We start from the raw sequence: 18029 nt of genomic DNA, 5'->3' as shown, positions 1-18029 counted from the left end.
ATCACGAATGCATCGTGAATCGTAAATCGTGATTCATTAATCTGGCTGGTTGGTGCACAGTGAAATGCCATTTGAGTCACAGGCACAGGAACCCCGAGTGCATCTTGCTTGAAAGAACCCTTTCGGAATCGTGAACAGCACGCTGACGGAACGCTCACGACTGTTTTTGGGCGCTTCCATGACAATGTGTGATTCCTTGACCGTCACGCGTGTTGTAGCGGCTGTTCCTGTGGAATGTGCTCACATCTTGCAATTTAGCAAGAAGGCTCGGTCGCCCTGATCGCGACCCACCTCGGCCAAAGGATATAGCTGGCAGTCGCGAGTGTCTCTGTATCAATCCCGTGTGACTAAGTCGGATCGAGTGGCTTGTCCACGGTTGCATCAGCTTAGAGAGCTTAGAAAGCACAGAGCAGTCAACATACGTGATAGCTGACTGTGCTATCTGAGAATGTAGTGAGTGAGTTGATCGACTAGGCAGACAGCCAAACGGCAATGATCTAGACCTCTTGGCTAAGATTCTTCCCGTCACAAGCTGGCACACTCCAACGCTTGCGACTTGATTTAGAATGAATGTGAAAGACGATCCGATCTCGACGTCGGAGCCAAGCAACAACGTCTCTCTAAGGGTTGCCTTCGAACACCGTTGTGCACATGTCCAGGTCGGTTTGATGTGACGTTGAGAATAATAGGATGGCCGGCTGCTCCGAACCGAAAGTGTTGCTTGTAAAACGCCGACGATTCTCACGCCGACAAGACCCTGCTGCAGCTCATAGTCTCGAACCCCATCGCAACACACACCGCTGAGGATGATCGTGACTCAGCTTCGTAGGTGCAACTTTGCTAGAGTATGGCGATGCCCAAAATCAGAACTCACAACAGTGTGTATCAACTTATACACGGTTAAAAACACAAGTCACGAATCACGAATCACGAATCACGAATCACGAATCACGAATCGTGAATCGTGAATGTGTTCCTCTCCTTTCGAAGAAGCGTCTGAGCTACAGTGTGAGTATATTCAGGATTTCAAGCCTCCACCAAGACCAAACCCTAACCCCCCGATCGCGTGATCCGATTCAATCGTGACTGTGCATGAGCGTATTTAGCCTAAGCCGCGTGAGACTCACACCGACATGCCTCACGAGCTGGTGATATCGTTGATTTCCTTCGCTATCATCATCACAGCCAAGCAAAAAGCAGGTCCCTTCCGCCAGCCGCAGAGGAGACGTGGCTAGCCTGTGGAAACTCAGCCCATCTCAAACTCACTTTGACTTAGCCATTTGACGTGGTGGCAATCTTCACGCGGCTTCTTGCCCCACCCTCAGTCGCTGCCCCACCAATATTCACGAACCTCAGACCACCATGGCCAAAGGTGAGCAAACGTCGCAAGGCTGTTCGGCCAGGACCTTCTCAAACTGACCTGCTTTTATCTTTCACACCCCCAAACGCTCTTACTTTTACAATGTCTTGCCTCAATAGTCCCGCGTAACTTTCGACTCCTTGAGGAGCTCGAGAAGGGTGAAAAGGGTATTGGCGATGGAAGCTGTTCTTACGGCCTGGACGATGGAAGTGATCTCAGTGAGTAGTTCAATTCAATTCAAGGTCCCCAAAGTCCCATAGGTAGATGTCGTCACGGCGACCGCTGTTTCGCAAAGCTACACCATGATGTTGGTAGTCTGGTTTTGCTGACGAGCTGCTCCTCCTGCTTTCTTCTTCCCTTGTCGACCTTTACGGTATGCAACAGTGATGTCCAACTGGAACGCAACCATCATTGGACCTGGACACTCGGTCTATCAGAATCGCATTTACTCGCTCAGCATCCACTGCGGCCCCAATTACCCAGACAGGCCACCCGAAGTCAAGTTCCTCACAAAGATCAACCTTCCCTGTGTCAAATCGGACGGAAACATCGACTACAATGCTTTGCCCATCCTCTCCAGCTGGTCGCGCGAAAGCACAATCGAGGCTATCCTCCTGTCCTTGCGAAGGTGAGTTGCACATCCGCTCTCTTTCCTCGTATTCTCTGCAGCCATCACAGCTGATTTTCATGTGGTGCAGCCGTGTTGGCCGGTTGTAGACGTTGTGCATGTAGATTCACATCAACAGGCAACTAACTTTCTCTCTCTTTTTCACCCGCTCCTTACTAATTCTTTTTCTGTAACCTCCAGAGAGATGGCGTCTCCCGCCAACCGCAAGCTGCCACAGCCCGCAGAAGGCGCCGCATACTAGCGCACTCATCGACTGTACATAGACTCGACGAAATGCCTTTCTGGCACACTAGGACGCCCAAAAGCGCCCGATCACACTCTTATGCAATCCTTGTCCGCTCTGCTTGATATCGCGTCTGTTGGACGCCATCATCACAGCCGCCACAAATGATCACTGGGCAAACCTCGCCTTGCAGTCAAGTCGAGCAGCAAGAGTCTCGCCTACGTCCAGTTTCTGGACTCATCTTAGTGTACTTCTCCAACATGGCCCAGCTATCTGACTGAAGGTGTCATGCAGAGGAGCTATGCTTCACTCGGGCACGCCGTCGTCGCCCCCTGCTCGTCCCCTACTTGCCGAGTCTAGCGCAAACGTTGCCTCGCACCAAAACTGTCATCACCTGATGTTCTACGTTCCCATGTCAAGCTCATGTGCTTCGACGATGGGTGCAATTCTTGTGTGTCACGATGAACGTACAGGCTACGCACGCCAGTTGTCTGAACGGGTTGTTTCGCGGCTTGAGTGTCAGATATCATGAGGTCTCGTTCAGATAGCACCGAGCTCTCGCCGCCTAGATAAAGCTGTGGAAGCGTTCCATGCGATCATAGCTGACACCTGGCTAAGAGTTTTCAACACGTATGACTTTCGTTGTATTTTTTCCACATACAAAGTTGATCGTGACATTACAGAGCGTCTGGAGTGTGTATTCTGGAGAAAGTGACAAAAGCAAGCAGTACCAGCCAAACGAGACTGGAGGCAGGACTGGAGGCAGGACTGAAGGCTAGGAGCAAGTAGACGACTGTAGTCGCTCCTTGCGCTTTTCCTCCTGCTCGCGTCGCCGCTGCCGTCTTCGGATCCGAGCCTCGTCTTCTTCGATGCGTTCACGTTCTTCCAGTCGTTCGCTGTAGTATTGACCGCTCTGCAACAGGATGACACCGACAAGAGCAACAGCGAGTACCGTATGGGAGCTTGCAATCTCTCGAAGTGGAATAAAGACAGCATCCCTGCCATCAACAGCGGCAGATCCGGGCAAGGGTGCTTTCGGTGGCAGTGTTGCAAGGCTGGGTGCAATCTTGTGGTAATAGACGAGGCCAGCGGCACCAAAGAGGAAGAGCGAGGCTCCATCAAATAGCCAATTGCTTTCGCGACCACCGAGCGCCTTGGATATGAGCAGCAGTGCCGCTAGGGTGCCGACGGTGTGCAAAAGCTTGCTAAAGATGGATGGCATCTCAACCATGGTATCCTGGTAGTAGGTATATGCGGTAACGACCGAATCGTAGGTCACCGGTGATTGCCAGAGGATCAGGTGGTCGGCAGTCCAATGCATGGCGAGCGTCCCTGTGTAGAAAAAAAAAGTCTCGGTCAATTCGCTTGGCAAGGAAAGAAAAGCGAGCAGAGTGGGCGTCATGACATACCTAACAAGAACGACGTCGCCCCTATGATGAGACCAGTGCGTAACCCCATGATGGACAAGCGGATGTGATTTCGCTATCGGAACCAACGAGGCAGCAGTTGACAATCCAATGTTCAAAGCACGGATGGCTGAAGTAGCGCTTTCAGAATCTGTGCCCTTTGTCTGCGTAGGTGACAAAGGTGGTGGTTTAAGATCGAATCGTGAATGCACTGCGCTTTGCCAAACAAACGTGGGGGATCACCATTTTGAGGGAGCCGCGACCAGCAAGCATATCAACGTGAAAAAGGAAACGTCTGTTACATGAATCGGGAGATCAGGCTCTACGGCCAAGAAGGCGCAAAATTATAGGCTCGGCAAGAGAGTTGAAAGTCAGAATTGCATTCCATCTGGGCGTTGGCCAAAGCACAGTTACTGTCGTGAGTCTAGGCAATGGATCAGCGAGCTGGAAATTACGAATCACGAATCACGAATCACGAATCACGAATCACGAATCGTGGAATGCCGAACCCCCAAAATAACTTAGAAGTCAGTCGCGTCTCGTGCCTCCTGCAACATGACGGAAGACGCTCTGTGTGCTGCAGATCAGCACTTGCCGGCGTCTGACCTCCGTGTCAGCCCTGTCACCGACACATTCAAGATTTGTGGTTTCCATCCAGCCACCTCCATCTACACAGTCGTGAGCGACCAGTCGACCATCTTTCATCACACTGGGTCAAAAGACACGAATCTCAACGTCTCTCATTTCCCGATACCTAAAAAATGGCTCCTATTCTCAATGTGAGTCTTTCGTTCACGCTGCTTTTTCATATCAGTTGCAGCATCTTACTGACCCCTTATGCTCTTGTCACACAATCACAGTTCCACGCCGGCTCTTTACCCAGCTTCGCGCTTCGTCTCAAGTCGGACGACTCGCTCGAAAGGTAAGTGTGACGCTTTTCACCCTATTCTCATATGCTACCAAGAATGAGTTCTAACCACACTGTGATCTAAAATTGACCGTGACCAGCCTCAAGAATCGTGCGGCCAAGAAGATCCGTCTTCAGCTTGACGATGGTATCCCACTCGTAATCAAATACGGCTGGTCTGGCCAGACGTACTCCCTCGAAGATGGTAGGTTGGCACCCAGCGAAGGCGCGATGCAGCAGCAAAGGCCGTACAGGACTAGTGCAGAACTGACCTATGACTCTCTTACACCACCCTTTGACACACCTGAATTTAACTTGGCTCGACTCTGTCATCCTGCAGCTGACGACTGGGAGATTTTCCTTGAACGATTCGGCAACGAGAAAGAGGCCAATCGTGAGTGCCATCCAGTCGACCTGTCAAATGAAGGATCAAGAGTTGCTGATCAATCATCTACTCTCCTCCTTGTTTCTTTATTATGCACACTGTAGTTTTCCTCGAATCCCCTGAAATCCCATCTCAAGGCGCCGATTCTCACTCGGCTGACGGCACATACGACGGACCAAACGTCCCCGTCGTGGACGAGTCGACCCTCGTACACCGCACCGCTGGTCGAGGAAAGAGCGGTGCCGTCAGCATCCACCGCGTGTCGGCTCCTTTTGTTCCTTCGGCTGATGACTACAGCGAAGCTGGCGGAGTCACCGCCGGTGGTCGAGACTCCATCATGTACCCTCCGCCTCGCGAGCCTGATGTCGCTCCAGGCTACAGCAAGCCTATCGTTCCCGAGCTCCCAGGTCCCAAGGCGACCCACGGAGACGCGGTCTCGACGCACACTTCCAAGACGCGCAAGACCAATGCCACCGTCTCCTCCGTTCCTTCGCACAAGATCGCCTTCCAGGAGTTCCACTCGCAGCTTGGTGTTCGTCTGCTCAAGGGCAGCATCGGCCCGATTCAAGACGTGCCTATGATGCTCAAGTCTGGCTACCGTCATGTTTACGTCAGCCGCAGCTTTGCGCTCAACCACGGCTTCATCCCCAAGGACACCACGCCAGGCACGTACGGTTTTAACGGCATCACCAACCTCGGCAAATGGCCTGTCCAGGTCGGATCCAAGGCCGTGCCGTGTACCGTTATGCTGGCTGAGGACAGCTACTTCCCCGTTATTTTGGGAAGGAGCTTTATGGAAAAGCGTGGCGTTCGCACCGACCCGATCGATATGACCTCGGTCACTTTTATGGACAACGGCGAGCGTGCCGATGTCGAAGTGGTGGTTGTGCGTGACGAGCATGGAGAGCCCGTCCCCATTCCTTGAGCTGGCCTTGCTGTAGCTCCCACTTGGGCTGAAAGCGAATGTTGCCGAGCCAGCCATGCCCTGTTTTCTCTTCCTTCTGATACCACAGACTGTTTGTAATTAGGAATCGTGAATATGCCCATCTCAATTCCCATTCGCTTATCAAATCACTCTAGCGGGCGGTATTAATCAGACAGAAACGTAGCTGAACTGAACCCTTAACATCAAGTAACTCCTGCAAGCAGAACGTGGGCGATATGAAAAATGCGTACAACTCTAAAAAAAGACAACAATGCGAAGAACGACGGAACTCAACCAAGATGAAGCCCGAATAGCATGTGCGTGGCTCGAACAGAAGGCGAAGAGGGCGTTGATATGTTGAGGGCTATGGCCAGTATTCAGCTGATGATGCCGTGTCGGGGAGCGGTCAACTAGCGGCAGGCTGGGCATGTCTGAAGAGATTTTTCAGCTTTTTGAGCTTCAATGAGCAGGTCAAGCGACGAGCTACGCTGTTGTTGTTCCTCCTTCTTCGACGGACGCTGCTCCTATCGCTCGGATTGCGCGTGTTGCTTTCGGTGGTGTAGATGATGGTGCCGACTAACGTAGCGTCTTCAGCCCAAGCACGAGCGTATTCGGCTTCACGCTTAGCACGGTAGCATCGATCTCGGCGGTCGAGCTCGGATCGCGAGACTCGCTCGGATGGATGCAGGAAGACGATCCCTGCCGGTTGACGGAGGGCGCGTTGGGTTGTATAGATCAGCGACATTCGTGATTGGCTGAAAGCACTGGATCACGAGCAGATGGTGGTAGCCAGTTGGGATGAATTGTGCCTTGATTGGGATGCCTTCTGGCCTGTCAAAGGCAAGGGGTGGTCTTGGTTGCAGTCCACAAAGATAGTGAGGATAAGAAGATGAAATTTAACGACATGGAGGATGGCCTACCAGTCAAGAGTCGGCCAACTTACGAGCAGGGACAGTCAGATAGGGTCCAAGACTCGTGACTGTGCTGGCGTTGCAGCAGCACAAGCGAGGGTTCTTAAACCCTGCGTTGAAGCATGCTGCATTCGTGATTCGTGTTTCGTGTTTCGCGCACAAATACAGTCACAGTATCACGAATACGTCAGTCAACTTAAGCCAGCCCTACATTCACGATTCACGATTGTGCAAATTCAACCTCCGCAGAGATCGACAACCCTGACTTGAACTTACCGCTAAGCTTTCACCCGTCAGATACAACTTAACAGATGTACCGACGTTTGTGATTCACGGTTGTGATTCGTAAACGAAATCACGAATCGTGAATTTCTGATACCGGTCACGGTGCGTGGTGATTCGTGATTGCACAGCGAGTGTGTTGCTGTTCGTGGTTTGTTATCTAGAAGAAAAGCGTTTTGTCACTTACACCATCGAGACCAAACATCCCTGTGCAGAAGGATACCTAACCTCGCCATGTCGGACGTCGCTCATCTCAAGTCTCTTTTCCGTGAGTATGGCTCTTCACATTGGAACTCTGCTCGCATTGTTGCTGATCATTCTCCATCTTTGGTTGGCTGTGATCTCAGGTTTCTACGACGACTACCCCAAGAAGGGCATTCGATTCTGCGACATTCTTCCCGTCCTTCGCGATCCGTTGGCGTTCGAATTGCTCCTCACCAACATTGTCTCGCACATCTTTACGCACACCATCCCTTCGCTCGACGACGACACGCCAGCGCCTGCTGCGCCCACCCCTCTCGAACCGGGTGCCAAGTCGTACGGCAACCGCAAGATCGATGCAGTCGTAGGTCTCGACGCTCGAGGCTTCTTGCTCGGCCCCGCCATCGCCCAGCGACTCGGGTGTGGATTCGTCCCCGTCCGCAAAGTCGGCAAGCTTCCCGGCGAGTGCGTCCAGGCTTCCTACCAAAAGGAATACGGAGAGGACGTGTTCGAAATGCAAAAGGAAGCCTTGGCTCCCAACTCGCGCGTATTGGTCATTGACGATCTCATCGCTACCGGCGGTTCGGCAAAGGCTGCTGGAGAACTGGTCAACAAGTGCGGAAGCAAGGTGGTCGAGTACGTCTTCGTCGTAGCCATTCCTTTCCTCAAGGGAGCTGACCAGCTCGATGCTCCTTCGTATCACCTTGTCGAAGTCGACTAACCCTTCTGAGATCAAGACCCCGAAGAGCGTCTCACAGATGGTTCCAGTCACGACGCACCGTCTGTCTACAAATATAGAACACATCGAATCGGACGACACGCACGGAAAAAACACTGTCACACCCAGCTCTAGCTTTGCAACACGGAGAATTCTCACAATTCCATAATTCGTGATTTGGACAGATCTACAGAGCAGTACGAGAAAGCTTTTGCAGCGAGTCTGTCGTCGGCAAGGTTGAAGCAAATGGAAAGGACAGCGTCAGCAATTACATCCCAGCAGTGTTTTTTATCCCAACGTACAGAAGACTTACTGAGCAAAACGTCACCCTCCTTGATGATCTTTGTGTACTGTGCATTCTTGTGGTCCGGTCTACGCGTTTCGACGACGCCGTGCACCTTGTCGATCACCGCTGGCAGACGACCGGACGAGATGAATCTGGAAAGCTCGCTGTCGATGAAGTCACCCGAGACGCCAAATGCCGTAGCCATGTTCTCAATCGACAGCGACTGGTAGCTCTCGAGCAACTGCGAGTAGGCAATGATGCGCATCTCCCGCACGTAGAAGCGTGCGTGCTGGTGGAGAGCGCGCGAAGTAAGAATGTGCGTCTGCTCGACATCAGCGAGCGCACGGAAAAAGTTGCCGTACTCACATGCGTACAGGCTCGTGACGAATGCGCGCAGATGTGGAATCTCGTCGATGACCTGCAGCACTTCGGGCGAGTCGATGATTTTCTTTTTCAGATCGGTACGTTTGAGCACCAAAGCGTTGGCGAGGACTGTCAGCGTGATGAAATCGTTGTAGTCGATGAGCTCGGTTGCTGTGAATGTGCTGAGTGCGTCAAGGAAGAGTTGGCCTCCCGCTTTAAAATCGCGAATCGAGAGCAGATGCAAGCCCTCGTATACTTTGAGCCGGTTCCTGCGCTCCCAATCACCCCCCTCTTCCACCAGCTTCTTCGCCTCCGCAATCGACGCATTGACAACATCCGTGTCGCCAAAGAACAATCCGATGCGCACCTTGGTCAGCGTCAAATCCAGCTTCGACCCGAGCCCTGCACCCTTCGATACGGCGAGGTCGTGTGCCTCCAATGCCTTTTCCTTGTCACCAATCCTGGCATAGTACACAGCCCTCTGTCGCAGTACACCGTTGATCTCCATCTCTCCTTCGTTCTCTTCCACCTCTTTCTGCTTCTCGTCCAGCTTCTGAAGCTCCTCCTTGTTCTTCGCCTCGAGTCGCTTGAGCAGCGACTTGTCCTCCTTCAACAGTCCCTTGAGCGAAGCATCGCTTAGAATAAGGTGGTAGTACGGTGCCATTTCATCCTTTTCAATTCCTTCGAGCAATGCTTGTTGTGGAGCATTCACTGCGGATGGCGAGAGGTGCTGCGAATGGTGCGCAAGCAAAAAAAGGTGCTGCTGCAGCTTGAGATTGGGGATCGGCTGGACGGTCTCCTCGTCCATGTTGGGCAGAGTGGCTGTGATCTGGGTTGACTTCGATGGCGGTCAGTGTGCTTGAATGCAGAGAAGAACGTTGTTCGTCGTGGCGATGTGTATCGCAATATCGAGTTGCGCGAGAAAGGGTAAGGTGTAGAACTAATTACATGTGTTGGTTGGACTGCGCGGCCCAAGCGAAAGACGCGGTGGAGGTTGAACCTGGCCAGGCGATCACGGCGCTTGCTTATGTAAGCACGCCTTCGGTGTCACCACTCATGACTCTTCTTTCTGTCATTCACGCGTTCTCGGTGTTTTGACATTGGTCTCGAGCATGTTGCTCGCTGCTATCGGCTGCTTTCTGTGAGCGACTTTTTCATGCTTGTCTTCGGATTGCGGCTGTGACGATGCTCTACAAGAGGTGGTCTCGGGCACAGCTGGAATTGTCTTTTGGCTATTTTTGGGCCAGAATTGCTAGCTATTTTTGACAAACTCGTGACTGTTGACAGATATACGTATTTTGCTTTCAAAGGTTGCGCTCACAACTTTGAGCGATCGTGTAACTATCGCATTCGTAATTACACGCTACGTTCTGGTGACTTTGCTCTCGACGAGGGCCTTTCTGCCTGATCAGGATATTCGATTGAGGTACAAGTACAAGCCATATGTGGGTTCAGAAACAGGGTATGGCGAACAGGGGTCTCGAAAAATGGACCCAACGGCTGCAGAGGCTGGGTGGATCACCTGCCTGGACTACGACTGCGATCTCTGTTCGCATTAACCCTTCTCGATGCTACTCCTCGTATAGAAACGGCTCCAGCTGGTGGTTTGACAAACGCAAAATCTGCTTTGAGCTCTTGATCAAGCAGCGTGAGCCCTTCTTGACATGCCTGTATCGCTGCTTGCGCTTCATCCTGTTCAGCAAACTCCAGAAGAGCGTAGCCCTGTTCACAAACACAGGCAAGACTCGGATCAACGGTCAATTGATTCGTCTGGCGCATCACCAAAGCAACCGATCGTACCTGCACTCACCTTGACATATCCCGTACGTCGATCGAGGTTGAGATGACAGCTCCTGACCATGCCGTAGTCTAGGAACTTGTCGGTGACGTCTTCTTCCGTAGCTTCTTCGTGTACGTTTGTGACGACGATTACCCATCCTTCCACAGCTGTTAAATATGTAAGAAAGCGGACATCAGTTACAGACCTCGCCTTAGATTGACTCAGTATTGCAACCCACATTTGACTGCACGAGCGCCGCTATCGGCTGTTTCATCGAGAGTGTCGAATCGACCAGCTTTGACACCTTCGGACGCGGGACCGTTGCCACGAGGGTCAAAGCCTCTTCCTCTGCGCTTGATGTTCGGGTCTGTGCGATTGAAATGCGTGTGATAGAGAAGAAAGTGAGGACGTGAGAAACTGTGTTCCACTCAGAACAGTCGCAATTCCTTGTAAAGATCTTACCGTCATCCATATCAACGTCATCCACGGCGTCCGCTGCTCGAGCCTCAACCATCCTTATTTCGTCCTCTGGCATGGTGTCTGATGCTGAATCAACGGGTGGATCTTCGATGAGGGCAGGCGAGATTTACGCCGGAAGAGCTATGGCAAGTTGACAAATGTGATTTTTTGGATCGTGTCGTGTTTGTGGAGCAGGGTCCGTGACTGAAGCCCGCGTTCCGAGTCTTTTTCCCATGCTTCGTGTTGAAGCACAATTCTTCTGAGAACACTCCATTTCCTCCATCTCATCGAGGCGCTGGCCAAGTTCTATCCAGCGATTTTACATCCAACATGAGCCACAGTGAAGTGGCTGCCGAGAGGCTCCGCCAGTGCTTGGCAGAGCTCATTCCGTCGTTGCTCGCGAGCCTCTCAGACATGCGACGTTCAAATCCGGGACAGGTTTTACTTCCCTTCGCCCACGTTCTCGACGCTCTCAAGCCACTAGCTGCCACACAAAACGCTCGGGAGGCCTTCGGCCTAGCAACAGATCTCTCGACTGTCGATAAAGACGGGTCGGAAGTGCGGCTACGCAACTTGTGCCTGGAGCTTAGCAACAATGAGCTCCGCAAAGTGGTTCTGGAAGACCCATCGGGCTTGGTTGCTGGCCAAGCTGAGGACGGCGCCGAGGGCGTCTCCCACAGCCAGCTCACATCATCTCTTGATCGTCTCGATGTTATCCTTGTGCTCTCGCTGCAAGATCTGGTCGACCCTACATTGCCTCTGTCTCTGGTAGAAGAGCTCATCGAGAGCCAACCCATCTCGACCTGCTCACGCCTATTTGGATACACAGAGTCTCGCGTCAAGCCCCTCACGGTCGACTTGCATCCGACAAGAGGAAAAGGCTTAGTATTACTGCGAACATGCAACGAGCTGCTTAGAAGGCTCTCCAAACCATCCCAAGAGCACACTGTATTCGCAGGCCGTATCCTGAGCTTGCTAGCCAAGGTATTTCCACTCGGCGAAAGGAGTGGTGTTAACCTGCGAGGAGAGTTCAATGTTGAAAACAAGACGTCGATCGAGGAGAAAGTAGAGGATGCCAAACCAGAAGCCGATGACGAGGCTGACAGAGATGAAAGGGATAAGGTTTTTAAGGTGGATTACGAGTTCTACGAAGTGTTCTGGAAAGTCCAGCGCTTCTTTTCCAATCCGCCAACGCTCATGGGCGCTCAGGACTCTTCGCGGCCATCCACAAGAAGTGCTACGCCTGCTGAATTGGTCGAAGCAGATCGCGGTCTCTCAGACGACGACCCTGCTCCTGATGGGGCCAAGGGTGCTATGGCAGAGCTACGAATCAGCACTGCGAAGATTCTCAAGCTCTTCAGCGCCGTCAACAAACGTGAAAAGGAACTTGCAGGTGCAGCGAGCACGGAAGAGTCCAAATCTAATGGGACAAAGGGGAATGCTCCGAATGCTCCATCTGTTAGTGCTACGCCGCTGTCAAGCAAGGGGCCGAGAACTGGCGGTGTGGCAAACACAGGCTACATCGTCGGCAAGTCAATAGGATGTAAAAGAGACGAACCGCCAAGGAAACGTGCTCGACCCGATATTGTCAACGGCATCAAAATGGATAGTCCTGATGCAATTCAAGACATGGCTGAATCGATTGCTGAAGAGGAAGAGGAAGAGGAACAGGCGGCGTCAGGAGCCGCAAGAGGCCATTTCTTCCCCAAGTATCTGACAGGACGTAAGCTGTTCGAATACGAAATCCGAAACACGTCGTTCCGCAAGCACATCTTGGTTCAGTACTTTGTGCTTTTCCAATATCTTCTCTCCTACACCCCAGCAGCCAAGGAAAGCTGGAAGGATTGGAAGAACAAGACGCTGCAAGCGCTATTCACCCTCGAGGAAGCCGATGAACGCTGGATCAGGTCTACGTGGAGGGAGATTCAGGCGCTGATGCGCGACATCCAGCCAGATGGACGGCTATTTCTCGATTCGGTTCTCGAAGTGCTTAGAAGGGAGGCAAACTGGATACGATGGAAAACGGAATCCTGCCCTTCAATCGAAAAGCCGCCTCTGTCGCCTGAGCAACTGGCGCAATTTGCATCGGCAAGGGCATTGCTACTGCGCAAAGCCGAGCCCTATCCACACAAACTCGGGACCGCGGCGTTGTCCGAACTGTGGGAAGACGGTCTGCGTCCACCCGTCGCAGGTACACGGCGTGCAGAAAATGAGATGGGCGAATATGTGACTGTGGCAACCGATGGGCTTGAAGAGCTCGAGTTTGCACCAGCAGCGCCCAGCCTAGAGCACTACAACAAGTCGATCCAACGCGAAAAGATGAAGCTCGATCTGCGCAAGAAGCAGCTCGGCATTGATCCAGCGGTCAGCGAGACCAATCTGAGCAAAGAGGATCAGAGTAAACTGGACAAGGACGACCGAGTACAAGCAACGATCGAGACTATGCAGAGTCTGGCGTGGAGGGCGTTACGTGTAGCAAGTCGTGACAACTTGCATCTGTTTGGCAAGCCAGATCGACCGGAAAACATCGAGAGACTACTCCAAGCGATGGAAGAGGAGCGCAACCCGAAGCCAAACGCGGTTACACCTTCTGCGCAGCCGACTTCAGATGAAAGTGATACAAGAAGTGGGCAGGAAGCTAATGGGGACACGAGTAAGGGCAAGGAAGCGGAAGCGGAAGCGAAAACGGATGCAGGTATACCAGCGACTGTTGCGGAGCCTGTGAAGGAGGAAGGCTTGGAGATGGAGATGGAGCCTGCTCAACAAGACACTGCAAATGCGCAAACCGACCAAGCGAAGAGCAAAGACGAGGGAGAAGCAGCAACCGACCTGTCGAGCGTTCCGGTCTCGATTACTGCAGTACCGACAACACTGCCGGTCTTGCAGACGGTAACAGAAGAGATAACGGTTGTCACAGACAGGGAGAGGGACTTAGTAGAAGTCATGGTAAAGACAGAGGAAGAGGAGACACCCGAAAAGCAAGCCAATCTCACTTCCGGACGGGAGGCGCCTGCGGATCAGGAACAGGACGTCGACATGTCAGAAGCTGTTTAATAGAAATGCAATGTGTGATTCCTCCTCGCTTGTGCCCAGACACAGACACAAAATGGCCAGCAAGCCCAGCATGATGTTTTGTATATGTGATCGACGACGAGAGGTTCTGTTTGTGGGAGGACTTGCACGAGATGGAGTGCCTTTGAGTGAGGCTACTTAGCAGTGGCGTGAAGCGACGTGCGAGGTCAGTATACCAGCAGCCTAAGTAAGTTTGGGGGATCGTTCCCGATCCGATTTCGCTTTGGCGATGAGCTGTGCTAAATTCAAGGATAGTTCGTGAATCGGCATTCACGATTTTCGGTGCTGACTCTCACAAGACAAATTCACGCGACACTCTCCGCACTTAACCCGGCATCCAGCGCATCTGCACTCACGACTCTTGCAGAAGCTGTGTCAACTTGCAGAGAGCGTCTGCTGTGATCGTGGAGGTGTGCATCCGCCTCATCGTGGTTTGCTGTGTGCGACTTCAAGTAGCCGGTGGTGTCACCGTACTTGCCGTCTCGTCATCACCATCACATCTTTCGCTCCCTCCCACACCCTTCTCCGCCCTATATCCAGGATAGACAAGCACAACTGCAGCCCACCGCCTCTTTGGAAAATCACTACTTGCGAGGAGCAGATTCAGTATCGATCACAACATTCCAGGGTCCTGCAACTATGGCTGCGAATCGTCTCGGCAACATCCAGGGCCATATCTCTGGTTCCAGCGGCATCAGCCATGCAGGTAAGTCTTGTTCTCATCCGGTCGGCTCTCTGAAAGGTAATCAGCCGTCTTGCGCCAGGCATGCACAGCAATAGCCAACCGGTGTGGAAAGAGGGTTTGAGAACAGGGGACGGCTGAGGAACGTTTTGTAGAGCCAGGTGCACAGAGGCTGAGATTGCAGCCGGCACTTCCTCTAGCGACCCTGGGCGCCATCTCAATCGTGAATCCTGACCGGCTTTCAACGATCGTGGACCACAAATCCGGATGTTAGGTCACGAGCTGGTAAAGATGTCGCAAATCAAGCTTTATCGTCCGGGAGAGATGCAGCTTTTGCGTTGACCGATGCACGATGGTTGGATTCAATTGTGCGCTGGAGGGGCGCAGCACGTCAACGTTATTCCATCGGCTATCTTCCGCAGGGTCACGCTACCGCACAACTCACGTCTCGGTGTGACTCCAACGTACAGTTGCACAATGACACAGTTGCACGGTTGGCGTTCTTGCCGCGCTTCATCTGAGGAAGCGGTATCCTGCCTCTTTATGTTTGAAAGCGTGTTCAAGTGTTCTTCTCAACAAAAGCGCATCTCTTGTCCAACACCTTGCCACTGCTTTGCAAGCCTTATCTAGCCTCACCCTTGGGCGTCCTTTCCTCCACCACTTGCCATCACACCTTCCTCTTGCCGCCCAGACATTGTGGCTATAGAAACGAGCTAACCATATCTCACACTATGGGTTCAATTTCTGAACAATCCTCAGCTCTCGCTGTTTGGAGCGCCGTCCCACAGGCTCCGGAGGATGCGTAAGTATATACGTTCGTCTCTCTCTCTCTCTTGTCCGTCTCGTGTCCGTTGCTGACCACCTTCTTCCCTCATTCTGCGTACAACAGCATTTTCAAGCTGACCTCTTCCTACAAATCCGATACCTACGATAAGAAAGTCAACCTCGGTGTTGGCGCATACCGTGACAACAACGGCAAGCCCTACGTTCTGCCCTCGGTAAAAAAGGCGCAGGCGGATCTCATCGCAGACGAGTCGGTCGACCACGAGTACCTCTCCATCACCGGTCTGGCCGAATTCACCAGTGCTGCTGCCAAGCTCATCCTCGGCGACGATTCGCCCGCGATTGCAGAGAAGCGTGTTGCTTCGGTCCAGACCATCTCCGGTACCGGTGCCAACCATCTCGGTGCCGTCTTTCTGCAACGCTTCTACCAGTACCAGGCCTACGGTGTCGACCGTCAAATCTACATTTCAAATCCAACTTGGGCCAATCACAAGGCCATCTTCAATACGGTCGGCATCAAGCCCATCGACTACCCTTATTACGACGCCAAGACGATTGCGCTCGACTTTGACGGTTTCACCAACACGTTGAGACAGGCCAAAAACCAGAGCGTGTTCTTGCTACATGCCTGCGCTCACAACCCTACCGGTGTTGATCCTACCCAGGAGCAGTGGAAGCAGATCGCCGATATCTTTGTCGAGAAGGGTCACTTTGCCTTTTTCGACTGCGCTTACCAGGGTTTCGCCTCGGGTGACCTGGACAGGGATGCCTGGGCGGTACGACACTTTGTTTCGCGCAAGAGCATTCCTCTGCTCATTTGCCAGAGCTTCGCCAAGAACGCCGGCTTGTACGGCGAACGTGTCGGCGCGCTCCACGTTGTGTCCGCCACTCCGGCACAGAGCGCTGCCGTCTTCTCGCAGCTCGCCGCGATTCAACGATCCGAGATCTCTAACCCTCCCGCTTTCGGCGCGCGTGTGGTCAAGATGATCCTTACCGATCCTGCGCTCTTCCAACAGTGGCAGGCCGATGTCAAGGAGATGGCAGGTCGCATCATCACCATGCGTCAGAGCTTGTTTGATTTGCTGACCAAGAAGTTCCAAACACCGGGTAACTGGGACCACATCTTGAAACAAATCGGCATGTTTACCTTTTTGGGTCTCGACACCAACCAGTGTAACCGTCTGTTGGAGGAAGGTCACATCTATTTGACCGCCAATTCGCGTATTTCCATGGCTGGATTGACGACGAACAACGTCGAATACGTTGCTTCCTGGATCGACAAGGTGGTCCGAGAGAAGAAGTGAACCAGTTCATATCTTTGATCTTGTATGTTCTCCGTGCTATTGCATTTCCATTTTGTTCTCAAATACTGGCGTTTATTGTAGGCTGTTGCTGAGAGATGCTCCGGCTGTTCAGGCTCACGATGGTTGACGACGGGCATGCTAAATGTATGTCGAGTCTATGACAAGTCCTTCTCAGAATGCGTGTGTATTATGCGCTCCTCGCTTTGACCTCTTCCGCACTCGGTATGCTCTGCATAGCGCCTTCCTTCTCGCATGCCAGACTTGCCGCTTTGGAGGCCCATTTCAATGCATCCTCTACGAATTTCGCCTCGGTTGGCCTAGCCGACTTGACCAGCCCTCGATCCGCATCCACATTGTGACCCATGAGAGCAGCTACGAGATTACCTGCAAACGTATCGCCTGCGCCCGTTGTATCCTTGACCTGTCTTGGCTTGAACGGCGCAACGTTGAAAAAACTTCGCTTAGTTTGGCTCTCTGAAAGTATCACGTTGGCCATTACTCCCTCACCGCCACGCGTAAGCACGAGCCATGCAGTCTCTTGAAGCTGCTCGACCGATGAAAGCGCTTGCAAGACTCGAGTTGATCTGTCCTCTCCTTCTGGAAGCGATTCGAGCGACTTGGCTGCATCAGGTTGAAGAACACGAAGAAGCTCGATGCTTTCTCCTTCGTTGACAACCAAGACATCGATGCTCGTCCATGGGAACTGTTCCACTTGGCTCTGCGTGAGCATAGGAGAGGGATTGAAAATTGTCGTCACATGGCCCTCTACTTTCTTTGACTTGGCATGCTGCAAGAAGGCAATCGTCGTCGGTAACGGGATCTCGTTTTGCAGCACCAAGTGCGTGATTTGAGATGTCCAAGATTTGACAGGATCAGCTGACCTGCTGTGTGTTGCAAAGTTGGCTCCCTTGAGCAAGACAATGCTGTTCTCGCCATCTTCTGCAATCTGGATGAAAGCTCGGCCCGTCGGAGTATTGTCGAGAATCTCGGCACCATCAATCATGACATGGCGAGCTTTGAGCTCGTCTAGTGGCCATGGCGCGTCCTTGCCGACAGCACCTGAGAAGGAGACAGATGCACCCGCAAGTGCGATAGCTGCTGAGACGTTGGCCCCCTTGCCACCGGGGCGAGAGACAAGCTCAGACGAAGAGATGGTTTCGCCCGGTCGGACAATGTGTGGTACCAGGAAAGTTTCGTCGATGTTGATGGACGATTTGACGAGGCAGAAAGGCCTGGTTGAAGAAGAGACAGCGGTGAATGAGCTCATTGCTTTGGTATGGCGTATATAGCTGATGAATGGTGGTACGGATGGGACGAAATACGAAGAAGTGAGGGGTTGCAAATTTGGCTGTGT

The 18029-nt window shown here is 52.5% G+C and overlaps 10 protein-coding genes across 10 annotated transcripts; 5 read left to right on the top strand and 5 right to left on the bottom strand.

Annotated features, from left to right (window-relative positions):
* Positions 1-1362: 1362 nt before the first annotated feature.
* UMAG_10907 (putative E2 ubiquitin-conjugating protein MMS2) lies at positions 1363-2229 on the top strand (the record flags this gene model as incomplete). The annotated part of the gene is made up of 4 exons (XM_011392663.1): positions 1363-1372; positions 1480-1578; positions 1745-1988; positions 2169-2229. 4 exons carry the CDS (start codon positions 1363-1365, stop codon positions 2227-2229), a joined length of 414 nt encoding a protein of 137 aa, XP_011390965.1.
* Positions 2230-2986: 757 nt separating this feature from the next.
* Positions 2987-3669, bottom strand: UMAG_10906 (uncharacterized protein; the record flags this gene model as incomplete). Its single annotated transcript, XM_011392662.1, has 2 exons — positions 2987-3543; positions 3621-3669. 2 exons carry the CDS (start codon positions 3667-3669, stop codon positions 2987-2989), a joined length of 606 nt encoding a protein of 201 aa, XP_011390964.1.
* Positions 3670-4378: 709 nt separating this feature from the next.
* On the top strand, positions 4379-5834 carry UMAG_10905 (uncharacterized protein; the record flags this gene model as incomplete). Its single annotated transcript, XM_011392661.1, has 5 exons — positions 4379-4396; positions 4478-4539; positions 4626-4729; positions 4865-4918; positions 5014-5834. 5 exons carry the CDS (start codon positions 4379-4381, stop codon positions 5832-5834), a joined length of 1059 nt encoding a protein of 352 aa, XP_011390963.1.
* A 406-nt stretch (positions 5835-6240) lies between these two features.
* On the bottom strand, positions 6241-6579 carry UMAG_04566 (uncharacterized protein; the record flags this gene model as incomplete). The annotated part of the gene is made up of 1 exon (XM_011392578.1): positions 6241-6579. The coding sequence occupies one exon, from the start codon at positions 6577-6579 to the stop codon at positions 6241-6243; it is 339 nt and encodes a 112-aa protein (XP_011390880.1).
* A 682-nt stretch (positions 6580-7261) lies between these two features.
* UMAG_10904 (putative adenine phosphoribosyltransferase) lies at positions 7262-7949 on the top strand (the record flags this gene model as incomplete). Its single annotated transcript, XM_011392660.1, has 2 exons — positions 7262-7295; positions 7375-7949. The coding sequence occupies 2 exons, from the start codon at positions 7262-7264 to the stop codon at positions 7947-7949; spliced, it is 609 nt and encodes a 202-aa protein (XP_011390962.1).
* A 184-nt stretch (positions 7950-8133) lies between these two features.
* Positions 8134-9403, bottom strand: UMAG_10903 (putative proteasome regulatory particle lid subunit RPN7; the record flags this gene model as incomplete). The annotated part of the gene is made up of 2 exons (XM_011392659.1): positions 8134-8168; positions 8260-9403. 2 exons carry the CDS (start codon positions 9401-9403, stop codon positions 8134-8136), a joined length of 1179 nt encoding a protein of 392 aa, XP_011390961.1.
* A 710-nt stretch (positions 9404-10113) lies between these two features.
* Positions 10114-10847, bottom strand: UMAG_10902 (uncharacterized protein; the record flags this gene model as incomplete). The annotated part of the gene is made up of 4 exons (XM_011392658.1): positions 10114-10317; positions 10406-10542; positions 10614-10742; positions 10838-10847. 4 exons carry the CDS (start codon positions 10845-10847, stop codon positions 10114-10116), a joined length of 480 nt encoding a protein of 159 aa, XP_011390960.1.
* Positions 10848-11164: 317 nt separating this feature from the next.
* Positions 11165-13888, top strand: UMAG_04563 (uncharacterized protein; the record flags this gene model as incomplete). Its single annotated transcript, XM_011392577.1, has 1 exon — positions 11165-13888. The coding sequence occupies one exon, from the start codon at positions 11165-11167 to the stop codon at positions 13886-13888; it is 2724 nt and encodes a 907-aa protein (XP_011390879.1).
* A 1431-nt stretch (positions 13889-15319) lies between these two features.
* UMAG_04562 (putative aspartate transaminase) lies at positions 15320-16675 on the top strand (the record flags this gene model as incomplete). The annotated part of the gene is made up of 2 exons (XM_011392576.1): positions 15320-15390; positions 15478-16675. The coding sequence occupies 2 exons, from the start codon at positions 15320-15322 to the stop codon at positions 16673-16675; spliced, it is 1269 nt and encodes a 422-aa protein (XP_011390878.1).
* Positions 16676-16862: 187 nt separating this feature from the next.
* UMAG_04561 (uncharacterized protein) lies at positions 16863-17942 on the bottom strand (the record flags this gene model as incomplete). The annotated part of the gene is made up of 1 exon (XM_011392575.1): positions 16863-17942. The coding sequence occupies one exon, from the start codon at positions 17940-17942 to the stop codon at positions 16863-16865; it is 1080 nt and encodes a 359-aa protein (XP_011390877.1).
* Between the last annotated feature and the right edge of the window lie 87 nt (positions 17943-18029).

Source organism: Mycosarcoma maydis, chromosome 13 (assembly GCF_000328475.2).
Source record: "Mycosarcoma maydis chromosome 13, whole genome shotgun sequence".
Taxonomy (NCBI): Eukaryota; Fungi; Basidiomycota; class Ustilaginomycetes; order Ustilaginales; genus Mycosarcoma; species Mycosarcoma maydis.
This window is presented reverse-complemented; position numbering and strand designations above follow the sequence as displayed.